This window comes from Talpa europaea (genome assembly GCF_964194135.1).
Source record: "Talpa europaea genome assembly, chromosome: 5".
Classification (NCBI taxonomy): domain Eukaryota; kingdom Metazoa; phylum Chordata; class Mammalia; order Eulipotyphla; family Talpidae; genus Talpa; species Talpa europaea.
The window spans coordinates 108983750-108998343 of NC_140071.1; the positions used below are offsets into that span (position 1 = coordinate 108983750).

At 32.6% G+C, this 14594-nt stretch overlaps 1 protein-coding gene across 31 annotated transcripts in view; it reads right to left on the reverse strand.

Annotated features, from left to right (window-relative positions):
• Nucleotides 1-14594, reverse strand: part of ADGRL3 (adhesion G protein-coupled receptor L3) — a gene marked incomplete at both ends in the record, with an annotated part of 456353 nt that overhangs the window by 373444 nt on the left and 68315 nt on the right. For 30 of the 31 annotated variants that reach the window (XM_084234180.1, XM_084234185.1, XM_084234176.1 and 27 more), the window contains one exon: nt 961-1174. In XM_084234180.1, the coding sequence (XP_084090306.1) occupies nt 961-1174 (214 nt within the window). Of the gene's footprint in view, nt 1-960; nt 1175-14594 lie in introns of those variants that run through there. The other variant, XM_084234186.1, reaches the window with a different exon arrangement.

The following is a 14594-nucleotide window of genomic DNA, read 5'->3' on the forward strand; positions in this document are numbered from 1 at the left end:
AGATACACTGACTGTCAAAAAACCTGGTATGTTATAACTTTATTAGTAATTTAGACAACAATAATTTATGAAAATAAGATATTTGGGGACCAATTTATTAACCATATATAACATACACATGAGAATATTATTAGCAAGGAGACAGTCTAAACACAAGAAAGATAATTCTTGAAATCTAGTGTTTTTGTTTTTATACTTCAATTTAAGATTATTTGTTATGTTTATCCTATATTTTAAGAACTCTACAGAAGAAGATATCCTACTGAAAAAATAAATTCAGTAAATGAAATATTTACTGATTTAGAAATTACTTTATAACAAAATATGAAGGTTCACAGTAAATAACTTTGTCACTGACCTGTGAAAAGTCATAATAAGAGTGAACTGGTATTTAAGAAATATTTAACAATGTAATTTAAGCCTTCTATAATATGGATTCTTATTTACTAGTCTCTTTAGAGTTAACAATCTTCTTTTATTTTCAATCCAGCAATATTATATGACACTTTATTTATATTATTTATTTCAATATGGCTATGCTTTTGGTTAGCTTAATTGTATTAAATGAATTAATTCATATACTAGCTATCAAAATAAGACTTTTTTCATTGATTTCCAGGACAATCAACTGTAATGCCAATGATTATTAAAAAGCCCTGTTAATTCTTTTATTCTTTTTCTCATACATGTGAGAAATTGTTAATAGTAAAACATGTTTTTTGTAATTTCTGAAGAAAACTACAAAATTTTGGTCCAAACGCTGTAAACTACTTTCTCATCTAATGAACTGAGTTCTAGAAAACACAGATCTGCATTTAGTTATACTGGGAATAACTGACTATCAAAAAAGTAATTAAAATTATCTTTAAACACAATACTTTGTTCTTACCTGTGCTTAATATATCACACAGAGGCGTGTTAAGAATTTATGTTAAGAAAAATATATTAAAAAGATCATACCTTTGAGACATAATCTTATAGGCATCTGGCAGATAGCATCGTATATTCTCCATCTGAGCAGGGTCGGAGTCACAAATTTTGTCATCAGTCCTCCCATAGTTGGCACTTTCAATCATGATGACATCTGTTCCTGGACAGCGGAGCTCTATGGGGTAGCTTTCACAGGAGAGCTCTCTGCGGACAACAGCCATTGGAATTGGGGCACGGCTGAAAGCTGCAGGAAAGTGGAAAAGAAAAATAAGTCAACTTCATTATATACAAAAGTAGATGTGTTTGCTTTTCTGAGTTTTGGGTAAACTAATAATAAAAAATAAGTTATAATTCATCATTTTAACTAAGATAGAGTGTCTCTCTCATCAGTAAGTTTTCACATGTTTTTTTCTTAATTGAAGTAACATTGCATTATAACACTATTTAAGTTTCAGGTGCATCATTAAAAATCAACATGTTTAGATATGACATTAAATTCACCATTAAAAGATCAATTCTATTTTCATCCTACAATTGACCCCTTTCAGCTGGTCACAGTTTATATTTTAAAATCTTATTAAGGCCTCCCCGGTGGCACAGTGGGTTGAGGACAGCACAGTGAAGCGGTCCACAGCCTCTGCAGCGCGGGTTCGATTCCCGGCAGGCCAGGGAGAAACCCACATGGCGTGGCATACCTCTCCTCCTCACCCCTGCTCCACTCAGTAGTGTCTTCGGTCCGTCTGCCTATTCTACTCCCTGCTCTGTCTCTGGTGAATTCTCTCACCTTCCCAGGTCTATGACTGTACCCCAGTTCTTGTATAAATAAATAAATCTTTAAAAAAATAAAACCTTATTACACACAACTTTTTTCTTATAAATGTGGGGAAGAAAGCACTTTGGATGGTATGTGAGCTAAGGAATATGTTGAAATATTCAGGTTGCAGAGTAAAATTCTCAGTAAGATTGTTTTGTCTTTTAAGGAAACCATTACCCAAAATATTTCATTGTTATTGAATACACATACAATTGTGGAATCAGTCTCCCCTCGAGTCACTAAAGTGTAAAATTGACTGTGATTTTTTAAATAAGGCAAATTCTGTAAAATCTGATAATTTCCCTTTATAGCATACATATGTCATGCTAAACATAAAAAATAGATTTTACATTGTACAGGGAAGGGCCCTAAAAGATGTAGTGTCAGAATCCCCCCAAAGGTCAGAAATGCTCTTCTCAATAAGCTTAGAGTAAACCTCTACCAATGCCATGTAGGTATGGGGAACTAAATATAATCCATGCCCTGTGACACTCAAGATATGTTACCATTATTAAAAGAATGCAGAATATTTTAAGATAGGATCCTCTAAAATCATAGGGGCCAAGGAGAAACTCTTGTGGTCTCAGCCCTCTGCCCTTCTCTAATTAAAGATGGAGTCACCCCCCACTCTCTACAGCTTGTAAGAATGGAGTTTGAAGAGTATCATTCAGGTATAAGTTTTTCAGTAAATATGTCATTTCTATCTAAGGAATTCACCTTTTTACTCTTAAGATAAAGTTTCCCCTTCTTCTCTCATTTTACTTTAGAAGTTCCATTTTTACTTTAAAATTTATTCATTCAAATGCTCCATTTTTCCACTTTTAAATTTTAGCTTTTACTTCTGCTACTCTGCCTGATGTTAATTTGTTTGTCCAGCCTCAGAACAAGCCAGAGGGTATGCTGGAATTTTTCCTTGTGCCCTTACAAACACACACACACACACACACACACACACACACACGCACGCACACAGAGTATTCTATGTCAATATAAAGAACCATTTTAACTGTCTTTATCAATAATTAACATAATCAGTATACTTTATGATTTAATTATAAAGATAATGGATGTTCTTTATTTAAGAAAGTAGAGATTTATATGGGCAAAAATAAATTTTTTTTTCAACACCCTCTTCACAACTTCCCCCCACTGTCAGAGGTGTCCATTTAACAATGGTGACCTCCCTATTAGAATTTTCTACAGAAAAACAAAGATTTTACTTTTCTCCCATTCTGCTCTTTTATTTTACACAGATAAATTTTACTCAGGTAGCATCACACTCTGCATAATGTTTGATATGTTATTTTATTCACTAATCATATATTGTGGAAATATTTATTACTACATTATATATCTCAGTTTTATTGTCTGCATTATAAATACATTTAATATTACTTAATTGGCTTTATGTGTTGATGTACATTTAGGAATGTCCCAATGTATACATGCTATAAACTGCAAAAGTAAAACCAAAAAGTAAAACCACAGAATTTGCCTTTTTAAAAAATAAACTGCAAAAAGTCCCAATGTATACATGCTATAAACTGCAAAAAGTAAACTGTGTATCCAGCTATAATACTTTGTAAAAAATAATATTTTTCCAAAATATTTGTGGTATATATCAATTGGGGGGAAAAATACTTTCATTTGGCAAACATCAACAATAGGATGTCCAAAAAATTAAAAAAACATGCACTTCCAGTATTTTTTTCTTCAAAACTAAATATTGCCTATTCCTTTAAAAGATAGACAAAGAATGATATAACAAACTTCTTTTAATTTTCACTGTTCAATTTATACAATAGAACATATTCTCATATGTATTGATCCTTTATATTTCTTTGTGAGTTGCTTCTCACATTTATGCATAATTTTCTGTTATAAAAATCATATGTACAGCTAATTAAGCCTTTCTTATATTAGGGCAAATATGTTTTTCGAGTTTGTTGTTGGCTTTAGATGTTTGCTGAACATTAAATTTCATTTTTAGATGGAAAACTGACCTTTCATGTCAAACTTAACAGTTTCTACCTCCAAGATTATGAAGATAATCAGTATGTAAATGAAAGAAAGCTGATGTTTAATTGTAAAAACTCAACAAGTCTTTTTTTAAAAGCATATAACTGAAACTCTAAATTGTTTATCAACAGTTAAATATGTTGATTTCCACATAAGAAAATTAATTCTAAAAATATGTATATGCTATAGATTTGCACTGATAGTTGATTAACTCACTAATATACACATACATGAAACATACATAAATATATACAACTTTTCTTATGACTTTTTAATGCAGCATGGATTGTGAAAGCAAAAGGGAAGAGAGAAGGAAGTAAAAAAAGAGATGGAGTAGGGAAAGAGAAATTTTTATTAGTATCAGACTCTTATTTTAAACAAGAGAAAATATAGATTGGTTTGTGAAACCAATCAAACTTGAAAAGACATTAAATTTTCTCAAGTTTCTCGAGACAGTATTTTGGAAAAAATATAACATACACCCCATGCATATTCAGGGCAAGTCACTTAAAGTTCTCAAGATGCACTAACTGAATTCTTAAATTACAATCTGGCTGTCATTCAAACTCTTCTTTCTGTGTGTATGTCTCTCTCTCTGTCTTTGTCTCTTTCACATACACAACCTAGCACATCCACTGCACTGATGAAAGAGATGAACACAATTAGAGGTTAGCTATAACATCATTTTTTTTAAAGATTTATTTATTTATGCATACAAGAGCTGGAGTACAGGCCAGAGATGTGGGGAGTGAGAGGATTCACCAGAGACAGAGTGGGGAACAGAACAGGCAAACTGAGCGAAATACACTGCTGAGGGGAGCAGCAGGCGAGACAGGAGAGGTCTGCTGCTCCATGTGGGCTGCTCCCTGGCTGACTAGGGATTGAACTAGTGCTGCAGAGGCTTAGGATTGCTTCATAGTGTGGTGCTTAACCCCTTGCGCCACCAGGGAGGCCCCTATAAGATCATTCTTAAAGGATGATCGTAAGTCAACATTTTGACAGAGTATCCTGAAATTGCTATTTTTCAGAAATGACACTGCATATCAGGAGTGAGTGTTTCTATTGCTAATACAATGAAATCCCCTGCTTATCTGTCATTTAAAAATTAGATGGTTATTTAGAAGCAAAGTCTCTTCAATATCAGGTCTATATTTTCATGGATAAAGATATTTTCATTAATGTAGTTAGTATTTTAAATAACAGAATCATCTAATAACTAAAATATTCCAATTTGGGAATCCAATTATATGACTACAGCCCACATCAATGAAATCTCAGAAAGGTTGTTTTAAAAAGAGGCCCTTGCAATCAGAATTTCCTGTGATATTTTTTAGTAAATTTCCAGCATTTCCTAAGTGATGATTTGTTTCTTGACTTCGATATGACCATTTAAAAAAAGTCACATTGATACTGCTTCCGAACATTGACTTGATCTGGCTATATTTTATTATATAACCAATTAAGCGAAATTAAGTTAGAAAACAAGTTAATTGAACAAGGAAACAAAATAAATAAGCAAATTATATAGTCAGAGCATTTGTTTGACTAAGTGGACAATTTGGTTGATTAGACTCATCAGTCAATTTTGTCAAAATATGTGTACATAGACATAGCTTTAATGCAGCTTAACTGTCAAAAATATGATTTTGAATCAGACACTGAACAGTTGCAAAGTAAACTAAAATGTGGAGGCCCAAATTTTCCAAGTATCTCCTTTGACTCTTTAAGAATCATTTGAAAGTTATTGTGTATGGCAATTTTTACAGAGAACCAAAGTTGATTTGCAGATGTTTTCTTCTATTTAACATAATTGCATTTGTATCAGTAACTCAATGACAAATTGCACTGCTAAATGATGGATGCTTTGTTTAAAAGGATGTATTACTGAAAACTATTCTACAACATTATCTAATTAGCCATTTAAATTACTTTTAATCACACTGCTAAATGCTTTCATTAGCAACCAAAGTCCAATGCAGAAAATATACTTATGTTAAAAGTAAAGGTTTTTATTTTTTAAACCATTCCATTCTCTAATAATAGATGGACTTTCTAACTGCAGATAAAGAACAATACATGTAAAATGCCAACAATTCAAGTACAAGGTAGTAAAATAGTCTATTTTAACATTGGAATGGATACTTTGAAGTGAATAACGAAAAATAATTTGGGGGAAAGAAGGCCTTTCTTGAGCTATTTCCATCTTTATCCTATGAGTTAATCTGCTATAAAAAAATCACCTATTAAGTATGCAATGGATATTTGCTAAATAAATGGAATAAGTTTTAGATGTGAAATCTAGTGACTCTTTGGTAATATGTTGTATTTTGGAGCTATCTCTAACCATAGCACTAAGGAGACATGGATAAAACTGAGTTTCTCTGTTAAAAATGGCCAGACACTCAGGAAACGCCCTAGTTCTTTGCCAAACCCATGTTTAACAAATAGTGCTCTGATACAGATTATCTGTGAGGAAACAGATAAAAGGAAACATTAACAGGAGAAGCAGCTCTCTTCTTGCCCACTAGTTTCAGTTTAGTTTAGTTTCCTCCCTTTTCTGAGAACTTACTCAATTTGTTGGTGATAGCACTGATGTTTTGTCTTCCTCTCCTTGGGCTCTCTCTGTCAAGCCTACAAGTACTGAAAGTGCTGTAAATCCTAGTTGAACTTATGGGCAATGATAGCTAAAAAATTGAGAATCTAGGGATGAAGGCTGGTAAAGAGTGGAGGCTAAAAGCTGATGAACAAACAGGAATCAAGTGATTCCACACAAAGTCCAAGGGGCCATAAATTGGCCAGAATAATCCTAAGGCATTTGAAGAAACCTTCAAAGAAGGAAGGGTGCTATGTGAGACACAGAAGTTCAAAAAAGGATAGCTATATGTGAAAGACTACACACAGACTAGGAGATAAGCAACCAGTAGCTGGTTGAGTGCATAATTCAGTATCATTAATTTTTAAGCAAATTTAAGCTGTCAGGATAACACTAAGAAAGGTTCCATTATCAGTTGGATCTATGAATTTAGAATTCAGGAGCAAAATACAGGCTAAACTACTGAATGCAAGGTTTGGAATATCAGTGGCCACTGAAGGCTTGTTGAAGGATTTTCCAATTATTTCAAATCAGTCATTTAAATAAAAAACAGTTCTGGATAATATAACAAAGAGAAGTTATATTAATAGATATATTCAAATATATCTATTCAAATAACATTTTGACTGAATTGGCTAACCTATTCGCCACTGCTTTGAGGGAAGGAAACTTAATTACAGAGGGGATGAATAAAGCACTTACATCTTTCTTGCTATGCCAAGCCTTACAATGAAATGTCTTGTTCAAATCTGGTTTTTCCATACATTCTTCCTTACAAAGTTCTACTCAGAAATTAGACATAGTAGCCAAATGTCTATAAAACGAGACTAAAATATCCAGCCTTCCCTCTATGTTTCATTGTGATTACCAAACCCAAGCAAAAACACCTTATATTTGTTTTTATATTCCATTCACTTGATTTATAGTTTACTCCAAGTACTGTTTATTTAAATACATCTTTTTAAAAAAAAAAAGAACTTTTTTAAAAGCATTGATAAGACAATGCATATTAAAACTCATTTTTGTAGCAGTAAGTATAAATGACAAATGGATAATGATTGTTCTATGTTTAGGAATTAACGATTTAATAAGCTGAAGATGAAGAGTGAGTGACAAGGATGACTACCAGTTTCTGGCATAAGTAAATGTTTAGAATGTTATGCCATGAGTAAAATCTTGTAGGAAGTTGAATACAGATCAATAACTCATAAGAGAGATCATTAAAAATTTGAGAATTTTAAGGCAATACTTAAAACCATAGCAGTAGAAAAGACAACCTAGGAATGAAGCATAAATTTTATTAAATAGGAGCATGATACATTTTAAAATATGCTTAAGATTCATTGGTACTCATCCATTTTTGCTCCCTTGCCACTGAATGTGAGCATGACATCTTGACTCAGAATGATTGGATACAGTGTGGTAGAAATGAGAGGTTGTGATTCCCAAGAGTAGCAGCTCAACAAGACATTGAATCTTCAGCCTCTTGCGTGAATCTTTCACTTTGTGCAAAGTGAATCACCGTCTATTACAAAAACACTCCAGCAGCACTATGGAGAGGTCTAAGTGTTACTGTTGAAGCCAGCATGTGCTTGGGAGTTAGGCTATTGAGCAACCTTGGAGGTTGAGCCTTCAGTCACTGGAAAGGCTTACTTTGGGTAACAGTAGTCCTATGAGACCCTAAGCCAGTACCAACTAGTTAAACTACTCTCATATTCATATTCTACAAAACTTTTTGAAGATAATATTGTTTTTAGCCATTAAATATTGGGTTAATATACAAAATTACTAAGAGAAACCAGTATTTCCAATAAAATATTCAAAGAATGGGCATTATAAGTGTTGGGCAGATACTGAAGATAAATCAATGACAGAAAAAATATTATAAATGAACTCCATGAATAGTCTGATATTATCATTGTTTGGTTAAGCATCATTGAAATCACTAGTTTTATATATATCATATAGTTTACACATGTAGACACAGAAACAGTGTTCAAAAATTTATTAATAATAGATGCTAAAAACATTTCCCCTTCTATCCCAATAATCATAAGAAGAAAAAAGGAGGTGAGGGGGACTCCTGAAAACTCTTAAATGAGAAGGGAAAAATCTGGTTCCTTATGAGAAAGAATAATTAAATGATTTCTAAGTTCAAGCTAATTATTCTAAAGGAGTTCCTTAATTATAGATAGGTTCACTTACATATTTGAAAGTAGGCAAGTTTCTCTACTTATTATCAATGCCTTTTAAAAAATACTTCATCACTTAAATGCAGCCAAAAAGCAAATATACCCAATTTTAAGTTTCAGCAGGGCCTATGACATAATTTTTTAAATATGTGTTTTCTCTGTGCCACTTCGTATGCCAACACCTTTATCCAAGTTTTAAAAAATGTGCTCTAAAAATGCAGTCCAAAATACTTGGCACCAAAAATAACACTGGGAATCTAATGAAATAGCAACCCATCATGTACTTGCCTTAAAAGTACATGTGCTACCAAGTAAGCTTCTAATATACTGAATTTCAACAAGTCTATTTCAACAAATACAATTTAAATAATAATTTAGTATGTAGCATATTGACAATTAAAACTGACACCCTGAAAAAATACCCCAAAACAATAATGTTCTAAGGGCAAAAGAAAAATAATGAAATTTTGAATTTCTGACATTTGAAGAAAGTCCTAATGAGTAAAAAAAATCATAAAAATAATGCTCAATTATCACTTTGACTTAAAGATATTGATCATACTTTTTGAGAATAAGTATAGAAAATGATGGCCTTCAAGTGAAACTGTGTAAACAGTGATTGCTTTAAAAAATCAAATATTTGAAAAATGAATCAAAAAAGTTTAATAAAGTTATACTGACTTTGTCCTCCAATTATATTCATGAGCTGTAAAATCTCTAAAACTACATCAAATTTCACCTACAAATATATCAATATTTTTCTATATGTCAAAAACTCCAGATAGGCTGTTGAAAATGTTCTTAAGACTAAAAAGTATAATTTAAAGGAAAACAAGAATCAAAATAAATAGAACAATATGCCACTTTAATTCTAAATGCTTACTGATCACCTACAAAATGGCTGCTGAAAGTTATTAAACATAAGAGACGGATGTAGTATACATTTTCTTTTTATAGTATTATGCGAAATGAAATAAGTCAAAAGGAAAAAGATAAATACCAATAGTGTCACTTAAATATAGATACATCCAGAGAGAGAAAGTTAGGGGCAGGAGTGAAAACAAAGGCAGGAAGAGTCACAGTAAAATGTGGTGGTGGAATATGGGTGATTTGGTGGTGGGTGCACTAAGGTGACTACACCTGACAGCGGGATCCTGTACTTCCAAAATGCCAACAATAATGTAAGCTAATGTTTCCTCAATTAAAAAAAAAAAAACAATCATCAATTTTCTTTCTACAGTGTGAAATATCTCAAGCCTAGGAGTAGTTACCCATAGAATTTTAAATGTATAATATGAGGAACTTTAGCATTATCTCATGAAATCAGGAAAATGATAAAACACAACTGTGACAGTTAATTTTACTTGTCACCTTGACTGGGTTCAAATGGAATGTCCAGGAAGCTGACTAAAGATTATTTCTGGGTATGTTTGTGAATAGTTCTCTCCAAACAATTAGCATTGAGTCAGTAAACTAAATAAATGAGATTACCTGCATCAATGCAAGTGGGCATAATCCAATTTGATGTGAATAGGAATAGAATAAAACAGTGAGGGAGGATGAATTTGCTTTCTGCTTGAGATGAGAGCTTCATGCTCTCTAGTCCTCTGACAATGGTGAACTTGGTTCTCAAGTCATAGGACACACACTGAGACTTACACATCAGCTCTCCAATTTTTAGGCTTTAGATTCAGAAAGGGACCTATATATGCCATGCCTACCCCTAGTTTTAATGTCTTCAAATTTGAGCTGTAAAAGTATCACTGACTTTCTTTTGCCTCCAGCTTGCAACAATTCATAGTACTTCTCAGTCCCCATAATTGTGTGATCCCGTCTTTCATGATACATCTCTTTATTTCATGTAAACCTTCATATATATCCACACATACACACTCATGCATACACACACACATACAGGATTGTTATATGTAAAATTTGAGTTTTAGAAATTTAATTCCTCATGAATCTAACTGGAAGACAGTCCATAGAACCCTAAGGATGTGAGTATGGCAAAGTACCAGATGCTATTAGATTATATCCACGATTACTAAAAACAAAAGTTACAGAATGATGACAACAAAAACAGATGGGTGACAATTTGGAGCGTGGGACAGCAGGAGGGCAAATGACCCACAGAACTATTTATGCTCTTCCTAAGAATCTCCATGGAGTTCTAGAAAGTCTGTAGCTGGAGACAGAATGTGTACACCTATGCAAGGCACAATAAATGTAGAAAAAATTAAAAAAAGAAGTGATAAATATGTGTTTATGTACTTAATAAAAATTTCTTGAAGGAAGCAAATTTCAGTTGGTCTTTAAAGATGAAACAATATGTGACTATAAGAGAAGTGATAGTAAAATATCCCAGGCAGAAATTCTATCAAAAAAAAAAATGTATACACACACACACACACACAGAGACTGATTCTCAAATGAGGATCTCAAGGACATATCTGCACCCCAATGCTCATCCCATGTTCATGCAGCACTATTCCCAGGAGATGAGACATGGAAACAACCTAATTATCCAACATTGGATAAAGGAATCGAGAAGATGTGGTATGTGTGTGGACACTAACAAAGGAATGTATAATTTTTAAAAAGATTTATTTATATAAGAACTGGGGTACAGGCCACATGCATGGGAGGGTGAGAGAATACACCAGAGACAGAGTGGAGAGCAGAACAGGCAGACCAAAGACACTGCTGAGGGGAGCAGTGGGTGAGACAGGAGAGGTCTGCTGCGCCATGTGGGTATCTTCCTGGGCGGCCGGGAATCGAACTTATGCTGCAGAGGCTGTGGAAAGCTCACAGCATGGCACTCAACCTGCTGTGCCACCAGGGAAGCCCCAGGGAATGTATAATTTAATCATGAGAAAGAAATCTTCCCTTTTGTGACAACATGGAAGGACCCTGAGAGTATTATGCTAAGGGAAATTAGAGAAAGAAAAATACTATGTGATATCACTTAAATGTGGTATAAAAAGAGTCAAATTCATAAAAATAGAAGAGTGAAATGGAGATTAGCAGGGGTTAGGGACTGAGGGAAATATGGAGATGTTGGTCAAGAAGTATCAAGAAGATGTAGTACATATACACAATGGAATATTACTTAGCAATCAAAAAATATAAACTCATGCAATTTTCAGCAACATGGATGGAGCTGGAAGGAATCATGCTCAGTGAAATAAGCCAGAAAGAAAAAGAAAAATGCCAGATGGTTTCACTCATAGCAGGAATTTAGAAAACCTAAATAAGGGTCCAGGAGAAACACTAATTATAATAAAGTAAAAATCAAAATCAACAAGCAACTATAAGCCAGAGCCACACTACGGGGGTGGGGGGGTAGGAGGGATCATGGTCAAAATAAGGGGGGTGGGAATTGTATGGGGTCTATAACCAAGGTGAAAAAGCATACAATGTGCAAAAATGAAAAACGATGTAAAAAATAGATAAAATATAAAAAAGAAGTATAAAATTCAAACTGTAAGATGAATCTAATGCATCCCATAATGATTATAGTTAATAATACTGCATTGTATGTTTGAAAATTGCTAAGAGAATAGATATCAAATGCTATTACCACACAAAAAAATAGCTGTTTGTGGTGATGGGGGTATCCACTGCCCTCCTGTGGTACTTATTATATTCAATATAAAATATATTGATTCAGCACATTGTATGCTGAAAATTATGCAATATTATAGGTCAACCATGTCTAAAAAAGCCTGGGAAAAAAGTATATATACAAAAGTATATATACAAGTCAGGAGTGGATGGGAGTCAGAACTTAACAGTACTCAAATTGGAGCCCCTTAAAATCAGACTCAGAATATAGTAAAATTACACAGAGCAGTGGAATATTACAGTATAAAATAACATCAATAAAATTAATCAGTAAAAGCATCATTCAGTAAATTACCTAAACAGATTAGAGTGAGAGATAACACAGTCTGGGAATGAGGAAGATTAAAACTCTTTTTTGATGATATAATGATATTTGCTAACATGAATTGAGTACTTTTCATGTGCTGGTGCTTTAAAGTTATAATTTTATTTTAAACTCCAAACATAACAGCTTGACAAATTATCTTCACCATTTAATACACCAGGAAACTGCAGCTTAGCCAAAGATGGTAAGAATGCTAGGTAGAAGGTAATGTGCAGTAAGTCTTCTTATATTAGAGAAAACAAAGAAATAGGGCTTCTCTCAAAAAATACATCAGGCAATATGATAATATCACACTGACAAATAAATGATACAAAGTTCATGGGTTGCCATTCTTTTAGTGAAATGAAGTCTAACATTTGAATAAGAAATGTAAGTTAAATATTTGATTTATTGTGTCTGGCAAGTGCTTCTTGTAAGAATAGCAGAAAACAAATGCATACTACTACTGTTTTTGAGAATTTTAAGAATTTTTCCTAAAATTTATGCCACAAAAAATAATGTGAAGATTTTTTATATGGAATCCTACTGCAGTTAGATATAAAGTAATTTTTTTAAATGTGGCATTACTTCTCAAATGCAGTCATAATTTTTGGCAATATATAAATATATAATTTATTTATTGCAAATCAAAAAACCTTAAAATTTGTGAATAACATCTATAATCATGCAGATTTTTAACACAGAACATACAAGACATTTAGTGAAGGGTAAACATAAGTTCTAGATACACAGTGATGTCAAAGCTTAAGACTAAACAAATTTGGAAGAAAATAATTTGGTAAACAATGAATAAATTTTCAAGTGCACTGCACATATCATTCAGAGATATGTATGCAGCACCTATTCTTTCTTTGTTCCCCCACACCATCCAGCCTTCCCCTCTCTATTCATACATAGACACATCACTATATTCATTCTGAAAATAAAGAGCTTTCTGTGGCTTATAATTTCTTGTTTTATTTTATTCTTAAGTAAAGTAATGCTAAGATATTTCTTTCTAATTCCTCAGCAAAAATATTCTGCAAAATCGACCTTGTAATAACCTCTTTGGTAATATCTTCAACAATGTAAAACATGTAACAGTGTATATAAATGTGCTTCCTACAAGCTCCACAACAACTTTCCCATATATACTCATTGTATAACTCCCCTGACATTATAACAATAAACCTAACATTAGAACCTGACCAAATCTGTATTTCCACTTCATTGTTTTTATAAGCAAGATTTCCTAACACTTGTTTATAGCAGATAAAGTTGACAATCATTCCACTACAATGTATTTGTCAAGCATAAATTTGGAAATTGACAATGCTGTTTGCAAAATGAAATGTTTACTCATTATTTTAATTCCAATGAAAACTTTTATTAGCAATGTTTCCAAAAAATAAAATTTCTTAAAGAAGATGACTAACACTAAATATTAAATATAGATCCTGGCTCTAATTTCAAAAAAGTTCTATTTAGTTATATAATAAATGAGTAATGTTAAGAATCAAATAAACATCTCAGTCTATAAAGTTCAGATAGTTGGCCAAAAGCAAGACATATAGGACAGGAACAGTAACTGCCTAGATTATTTTCCCTATAAACACCAATGGCAATTTTCTCTCCCAACTAATAAAAACAACCAGAATGAGAAAAAGTCTAGGCAAATGAAACCATAAGTAAAAAGCAAAAACAATGTAGCACACATTGGATAATTCTGGACACTAGTGAATATCTTCTGAATGAAAGTGAAATCTGTTAGTCTAGTTTGGAAATGAACTCCTTAACCTCTTCCCCAAATTTAAGCAAAGCCATGAAAGCATTTTGAATGAAAATATTTTTATCCTTTTCTCTAATATCAGTAAGAACAACAAGAATATCTGACAGGCAGAAAAGTAACTCATAGATTTAAGTTCCTAAACTTCTATAAATTTAATTTGAAAAACAACATTTTAAAAAATCATAGGAAAGAGATGATAAAGGGTATACTTAGGGTTAATGGTATTTGTAGGAAATCCATCATGAAATAATAAAGACCATGGGTCGCACTCAATTGCATTTATTCAGCTCAAATATAGAATATAACTTTGAAGCTATAAAACACAT